This window comes from Austrofundulus limnaeus, unplaced genomic scaffold (genome assembly GCF_001266775.1).
Source record: "Austrofundulus limnaeus strain Quisiro unplaced genomic scaffold, Austrofundulus_limnaeus-1.0 Scaffold115, whole genome shotgun sequence".
NCBI classification, from domain to species: domain Eukaryota; kingdom Metazoa; phylum Chordata; class Actinopteri; order Cyprinodontiformes; family Rivulidae; genus Austrofundulus; species Austrofundulus limnaeus.
Window position 1 is genome coordinate 990404 of NW_013952517.1, and position 8673 is coordinate 999076.

General features: G+C 39.0%; 1 protein-coding gene across 2 annotated transcripts in view; it reads left to right on the forward strand.

Annotated features, from left to right (window-relative positions):
* The first annotated feature begins 1146 nt into the window (after positions 1-1146).
* LOC106521782 (protein tyrosine phosphatase non-receptor type 12) overlaps positions 1147-8673 on the forward strand; it is a 47950-nt gene continuing 40423 nt past the window's right edge. For both annotated transcript variants that reach the window (XM_014014498.1, XM_014014497.1), the window contains exon 1: positions 1147-1736. In XM_014014498.1, coding sequence (XP_013869952.1) covers positions 1635-1736 — 102 coding nt within the window. In that variant the 5' untranslated portion in view covers positions 1147-1634. The remainder of the gene's footprint in view (positions 1737-8673) is intronic.

Here is an 8673-nt window from a genome sequence, read left to right on the forward strand (position 1 = left end):
ACACACACACACACACACACACACACACACACACACACACACACACACAAAAATGCTTTCATATTTTAGTTGCACTCATTTTGTTTTGTAAAATTCACATTCAAAATATCTGATACACACAGACAACTATAAAACCAGTTTAGAAACAGAGACGCAGAGGAAAGAAATGCAGCAAAAAAAAACATTGACTWTGTCCTGATGTGACGAGCAAATACGTTTAAAGGCTGGGCCTACAAAAGGCGGCCTGTGAGTRAAAAAGCTTGCTGGCAGAGCAGCAGCGTCTCTCCTCTCCTCCTCGCTCTTATACGKTGAATAGACTGGTTTGTTTGCTGTCGCTGGTCGAACTAAAGGAAAACAAAGTAGCTCCTTTTACCCCCTGTGTGTTTGTTTATTGGAGAACAGATGATCAGGCGTACAAGTCTATTGAATTCTCATCTCCCAACAGCTTTAGAGGGAACCCCAATTTCCTTGCTTTAGGTGAGCTGGATTTTCAAAATCCAGATATACTTTCTGTAGCTGCTGGAATGCACCTTTAAAAAGCTGTTACATTTTTCTGTATTGAAAATTTAACATTTAACAACTGTTTTGCTAATTTTAACCTTTTAATTCTGCTTATTTTAGGCTGTGGTCTGCTCTTTTTAAACTTAGCAGCTCGATTAAGAATTTATTCTATCCATCCATCCATCCATCCATCCATCCATCCATCCATCCATCATCTTTACCAGCTTATTCCTTTTAGGGTCACGGGGGTCACTGGTGCCCATATCACAGTGCCTGGGGAGGAGTACTCGGTATTTACACTGCATTTTTGCAGACAATATGAATTTTTGCAAAATGTCATGCATTTAAATGCCACTCATTTCAGTGAATTGCAATTATATTACACTCATGCAGAGATATGCACAAAATTCACCTTTAATTTTCATTTATTCACTTATTTTAAAGTGTGAAAAATATGTCAAATGTGGTGCCACAGAGGAGAGCGTGGAAACTACCGACAAATACCTTATCCAATCACACGTGACAACTAGTTAGAGCTGCAGCCATATCGGCCAATAAGCTTCTGCATTCTATTCGCTTCTGACCAATCAGAGACGGGATTATCCTGGAAAAGGCGGGACTACGTCACGTTGGCTTTGCCCAGTCCGGATGTTCCCCAGTAGCGAATAACGAGCAGCAGTGTGTGAATGTGGCAATCGAGGTTGACAGGGAGGGGTAGAAAGACTGACCGGACCGGGCATTTCTTTTCTATTTGGGGTATTTTCTGTATTTTTTATTTTTGTTCTTTTATGCAGAGCCAGGGGTTGACACTTTATATCACGCCGCGGTTGTTAACTTGTTCGGCGGAAGCTTGCTAGCCGGTTGCTGCTTTTCTTTGGGACTAACTGTGCTGTCGCTGTGAAAACAGTCCAGAAGAAAGGAGGGGGAAAAGCAGAAACAACATGGGGCGATAATATTTAAAAAAAAATGTGTTGTGGACCGACGATGACTCTCTGGGAGGACCGGTGAAGCCTATTTATTTTTTATTTATCCCTCTCCTTTGTGTCCCGTTTTGTTTTTAAGAACATCTCCTCGTTAGTTTGAGGGGAATTTTGTTTTAAAGAGGAACAAGCAGCGTTTTAAAGAGGATAAAGATGGACCAAGCCGGCATCCTGAGAAAGTTTATCCAAGGGGTAAAGGCCATGAGCGAAGGAGACGAGGAGAGAGGAGAGGACAACTTCGGCAGCGACTTTATGGTGGGTCAAATTTATCTAATAGTCTTTTTTTTATGTCACATAAACTGTCCTCTCGTTTACAACCTTTCTTCATATACCGACCCTCCATATGATCCCACCCACCCCCCTTCCCGTCTCCTGGTATCCCCAAGGAGGTGAGGCAGGGGCGGCCACACTGCCCTCTTCCTCTTCCTCCCATTTCCAGCCTTTATATGGCGGCCTTGCATTGTCTCCAAAACCGACTTCTCTTTCTTAAAATTAAAACAAAAAAAGCAAAAACAAGCCTCATTCCCATGATTACCATTCCCTGGGTTGGGTCATTTATTCTAAGATAGGGGGTGTTTCTGTAGCAGCTAAGCTAGCAGGCTAAGTGGTGTGTTATTGTCTGGTTAGTGATTATGATACAGTGCAAGGCTTCATTGTGTCAGAGCTCACATAAATACCTGCTCATCCTTTTTTCTTTTCTTTTGAGAATGGATTAAAAACTAAAACGAACAAGATGACTGCATCAATCTGTTCTTTAAAAGCCAACAAAACCACACAATTTGAAATGATAATTATCTTAAATCTAAACAGTTATGTGGACTTGAAGGTATTCATTGCAATGTCATGAACCGGTCGTAAAGAAAGTCAATAAGTAAGGAACTAAAGAGCATGATTACGTTTTCAATTATGTCCTTTAAATGAAAAAAAAATTGTAAAAGAAATGCTAGCATTTACCAGCAAAGTGACTTATAATCCAACAATGACAGAGAAGTCAGTTTTGCTGTTTAATACGTAAATATTAGGGGTGCAACAATACATGTACCCGTGTCGAACCGTACCAAACCGTATCGAACAATACAGATTTTAAAAAGTTACTTTATCAACTTGTCTTGTGAAGATGGTCTGTGTTAAAGGATCAGTGGATCTGTGTTCGACTACTCCACCTAGGCTGCATTTTTGAGCGCAGGTCCACTGAGAAACTCACTGTTTCAGCAACATTTAATTAAAAAACTGTACTTTTGAGGTTAAACAAAAGTTCATAATTAATATAAATAAATTACAAGTTAAAAGGGGCATGGAAATGTCTCTTTTTTGTATCGAAAAAATATCGAACCGTGAGACTAAAGTATCGAACCGAACCGTGAATTTTCTGTATCGTTGCACCCCTAGTAAATATGCTTGAATATATTGGGTGAAGTTTGCAGATRAGTCTGCTTTGTTTACATTGAGTGCATACCTGCATTTCAGAATTGCATGTCACTATATCTGGGAAAACTACTGGAGTAAGCTCTTAAACTGCGCCATTTGATAACGAAAAACATTTTATGTTTGATAATTTGAAATAAACTGAAAATGATGAATGGAGCATATCAAATCTGTCTTTTGACCTGAGGAAAAAGTTTAAATCCCATCRAAATCACCTTTTCTCAAATTTTGCTATGACCACCGACGGCTCAGTAGGTCTCTGGATGTTGAAATCTGSTCTCCAAACAGGAGCTCTCCCAATCCTGGGCTTGTGAAATAGCGGACATGGCCTCAACATGAAATAGTATTACTGTGTTTCGAATCGTAGTTTTGATTCTGCATCTGTTTGCAGTAAGGTATATTTACCTTGAAAGTTTCATTCACGTCTATCCTTCGGTTTGTGGGATATTTTGCTAACTGTACAGACGGATAAACACAGACAAAAACATCATTGCCTCTCCTCTGTGGTGGCGGCAGTGGCKACTGTAACGAGWTTCGGTTAAAACAAAYTTTGCGTGCAAACAAACCAGGAGRTTTGGATGTTCTGATGTGTTTAATYGAGCTGGTCTAAAACKCATCCCCTTCCTGATCACTTTTTWWAAAAAAGTTTTTGTCCTTATGCCTACACTTGCAATATTCACACACCTTCCTTCTCTGCTTCATGCAAGCTGCTTGCTGGAGCTTGCAACATTCTTTCTTGGCCTATTTCATAACATTTTGTTCTGGCTTTAAAAGTGGAACTTTATCAACTCTTTGGCACACTTTGAGAACTTTGTCTAAGRCTAGTGTGTGCATACATGTGAATCTTTTTGGTGTTAATTTCAGAATAAAATAAAAAACAGCGGATCACGTATTTGACAGTGTGAACAGCTCCTAGGAAGTGGAATATAGTGAGAGTTTCTTCATAGTTCGATACAAAACACTTGATAGTCACATTAGTTTGCTTGTATGTTTTAATCTGTTTGTTTAGTTTAGCTCAAGCTAAAATTCATAATGGGAACTTGTTTGCCAGATAACTGTAGCTTCTGCCTTTAGCACCAGCATATTTCAGCGTCATATATTTTTTTTACACACATCCACGCCTTCTTATGTCACGCAAAGGGAGGAATTCTGAGCAAACTTGTGTTCTGTTTAATCTTGGTTTTAGGTTGTCAAAAGTGTCTTTATGAGGGCAAAACATTCCTTTGGTTTTTAATAAGAGTCTCTTTATCGCCCGACCTAGAAGGCGAAGCAATACAGTTTTTTTTCCCATTGTTTGTTTGTCTGTGTTAGCAGAATATCTCATCGACCAGTAGATGCATCTGATCAAAACTTCCAGAAACAATAACCAGATTTTTATTTACCGTTATTTAACCAGGCAAGATCTATTTTTAAAGGGAGGCCTGGGCCTGAATGTTTTTGGGGGTGGGGGGGGAAACCGGAGTACCCGGAGAAAACCCACGCAAGCACGAGAAGAACATGCAAACTCCGCATAGAAAGACCCCCAGGTCCGAGCCGGGAATCAAACCCAGAACCTTCTTGCTGTGAGGCGTCAGTGCTAACCACTGATCCGTCGTGCTGCAGATGCACATCTACAACGGATTACGTTTTTTTTGAGTCAAGATGGCGGCTGCAGCTAAGCGACTGTAGCAATCCCAGATTTGGCGTGGCAGTAGCTGAGCATCTTCCCCAATGCGTAGCACGACATCTTGGTYTCTGTTTGACTTTAAGCAAAATATCTCACATTTTAAGTCCCAACTTTCACAAAATAATCACTGGATGTACATCTACAACTTATTTACTTTTAGAGTCTAACTGCTAAATGAGCTTAGCCAACATAAAAGTGACTATAACTCTTTTTGCAGATATTGAGCTGAGGATGGTGGGTTATTAGCTTAGTATCATTGTTTTATAACTGTTTTATCCAGACTTTAACTGGACAGTTCTGATAAAAGCTTGTTTTGAACCTTCCTGCTGCCCTTTGGTCAAAATGAGGCCTCAGTGTTAAAGGGATCCCCGATTAGTTGTAACATTAGACTTTATTTGATAAACATGTATTTTAACTGTAAAATAACACTGTAAAAATACTGTAGGCTGTTTAGTTTTGTAAACAGTTAGCCTTTGCACTAGCACTGACACTATATTGCCTTATAAGTATTAGCTCGGCGCTAGCGTGACAAACTAACAAGCTAAACTGAAGTCCTCCATCCATATTTTCAGTTACAGGCTGAGTCATTTTTGCGTTCCCCTCTCTGTCATGTGGATGGAGGACCTCAGTGACGAGAGGAGAATGTGTAGCGCTGAGCTAATACATATATATGGTGATAGCATTGGAGCTAACGCTAAAGCTAACAAGCTAAGCAGAGGTTCTTCTTCCATGAAGCAGCTCTGTTGTCCTCCATCYATATTTTCAGTTMCAGGCTGAGTCATTTCTACCTTCTCCTCTCTGTCAACGCTCTCTGGTTTCATTTAAAAGAGCCAATCATCAGATATTGTCCAAGATTAACCTTCAGGGTGGATATAGCTCGCTAGCAGCCTCACACCTATGACATATCCACGTCATCATTTACCCAGAATGCTTTGTTTGGAAATAAAATGGCCCCGTCCGTGTAAAATATTTTTAAACTTTTAGTTTAAAAATTATAAAAATAAACAGCCCACAGTATTTTTACAGTCTTTATTTTACAGTTAAAATTTATGTTTATCAAATAAAGTCTGTTACAACTAATCAGGGATCCCTTTAAGGCCGAGAGTTGTGAGTCATTTGAACTCACCTGCCTTGAATCTAAAAAGAACCCTGTCCTGTCCTGATACATACTGGTTCCAGTTGAGATTTACCAGCCATCGCCTTCATGTAAGAGGCTTTCTGTTTTAGCCAGAGTCTGTTCCACTGATGCCAAAACGTGTATGGAGGTCTCGTTTGCCGAAGTCAAACAGGCAGTAACATTTAGCAGCACACGGGGCGTACTCCTCTGTGCACTGAGTCACCAGTACTCCCTGACATAACTCCCACTTTAACTGTCTATTGTTGTTTATATATAGAATGTGTTTTATAGACATAATTACAGGCTCTGGAAGGGCAAGCAGTCAGATTATATGCTTTGTTCAGTGGGCTTTTTTTCAACAGTTCGATGGGGCAAGATGATGATTTTCTCTTTTACCCCCATCTGCCATTCAAACCTGAGTTGTGTTTTCCTGTTTTCTAGTCATGCCTATATGAACTAACAATCTAACATTCTGTTAATTATCATCTGCCGCCTTTATGCTTAGACTAAAGATGATCTTGTGTGGAGAAATGAGCGTTGTAGCTGTTAGTACGCAGTTTTCTGTGTTGGGAATAACTCTCAGCTACTACCTCATCAAATTTTAGCTCATTATCTATAAAATTGTCTGAGTTATAGCAGATTTTAGAAGCTAAATCACATAGCTAAAAGCTAAATTATGTTAAGATCAATTTGTAAGTTTAAGAGAGAGGTTAGTTTGTTGAATACATTATATATTGATATGAATTGATGTTCAAGAAGGACCTGACTTTTTTGTTATTGTTTGAATTAATTTTTGGGGGAGAAAAGGGGCAGATAAATATAATAAAATCTTTATCTTCTTTCTGCTTCCTTTCATTTCACTTATGATTTGTGATTTTTATTATATATAGATTGTTTCTTTTTGCTTTTAAATGAATTTTTATATGAATAAATAAAAAATTGACAAAGCTAAAATGAGCAGTAGAGACCAAAAATAGAGGAAGTGTGTTGAAGTAGGTTTTAGAGAACTGTGTTTTTTTTAAAGGATCTAAATATATTTCTATGAGGGAAAAGTTTTTCAAACATTTCAAAAAGTATAAAATTTACAAATACAGTCATAGTCCAGCTGACCGTTGTGATGTATGAAGGACTAAAATAGCACAGGGTATGCAGAAGTTGTCTTTATTACACAAAGTGAAACTAAAAATGAAGAATGCTGACTCGGCATTCACACAATCAGGTAATTTTTTTTTATTCAATACTAGCTGCTGGGTAATTTTAGAGCTAGATTTGATAAATAGATGCTGTGGAGCAACCATAAAGATTATTTTGTCATGTTCCTTTTTCTGGCAAGTGTATTTCAGTTGTGTGTAAGATGCTCTAAATCGTGTTTGAGTAAATTTTAGCTACAAGTTTTAAGGTTAAGCCATGATGTCCTGCACATTATTTGAGTAAAAAGGCATATAAATTATTTTTAAGCCATGTTATATTTTTGCCCATATAGCAAGACCTGCTTAGTGCTCCAAGAATGGGTTCAGGTGATAATTGAGCACAAAGGAGAATATTCACAGATGAAGTCCCACGACTGAAAATTATCCACAAAAAACACTTGCAATCTTACTCGTTTCACAACAGTGGTTATCAGCCGGCTCAGTCAACCTACAGCTTTCAAACCAGCTATTAGCGCACTTATGTAAGAGACCTTTTTTAAGCAGATAGACACTTGGAGAAGCAAGTGCATGAACGCTTACTGAGAGGAGGATTTAAACTCCTAATAGAATTTGCTCGAAACGGGAACTTTAATGACTTTTGTCTCGTGTGAATCAGCTGRTTAAACAAGAAGTTTTCAGTAGAATGCTGAATTTGCTCTGAAAGGATAAAATAGAAAAACTGGGTGTGAATCCTTGGTTCAAACAAACCTGGCTTTTTTAATCTCATTTAGCTGTCAGTAGTTTGGAGTATATTGAAGTTTAGAGCTCAAGGCCGGTCTGGTTGAACACACAGCTGTTGACAGCAGACACACAAGCTTCAGGGAAGGAGCTGCTCATTGCTGCGTTACAGAAAACACTCRAACAAGATAGGCCACTATTCTTGCTAATATATATAAAAAAGAACAATAGAAAACATTTCTCAGTGTGGTGCACATCAAACACTCACTGTTGGCACCTGCAGTGTGATAATTGCATCAGGAAAGACATAAAATCAAACTAGAATTGTTTACCAAGCAAAGAAATACAGCTTTGTGGAGGAATAAATTAATACAACAAAAATAATCTAAACAAGGAGGTTTTTTTCTGTCAGATGTGTCCTAACATGACTTCATGAACAGAAATTGTATTGTGACTGAGAAATAATACTGGTAAAAGTTAAAGGGCCAATATTATGTGTTTCTCAGGCATATATTTAAATACTATACCATAATAAAGTATCTATGTCACCTTTAGTTGTTGTTAAAACACTGTTTTTATGTTTAAATAGAAAATAAACTTATCTTCTCATCACTTCCTCTTCCAAACGCCTTGAAATTGGCCTCTGTCTCTTTAAGAACCACCTTCCGCTTCCGTTTTGCCCATTTCAGTGCGGGAGGGGGGTGGGTTCGTGCTCACGTGGGGAGGGGGGATGATGATGTCTATGATGCAGTTTACTTGGCATCTGAAAATACATTTCCTCAAATGTATTTTTAATCTGAAAAGAGCTTCAATGAGTGAGAACTAATGTTAGGAGCTCAGAAGACAATTTCAGTTTCACTTTCGGTTTTTCACCCGAGAGCCTGCAGGAGTCATGGGCGGGGTGTGTCGGGAGTGGGGGGGCCTCTGCCATGAGGAGGTTTAGCTTAAAAGCACAGTGTGTAGGATTTGTTGTTTTCAGCGACATCTAGTGGTTGAGTGGTTGAATCATCCTCCCTGGTCCTTCCCCCACCCCCACCCCCCGCTTCCAAACGCAAAGGAGTTGCTACGGTGTCTCTCAGGTGTCAAAAACCTTTGATAATTCCAACCGCGATGTCT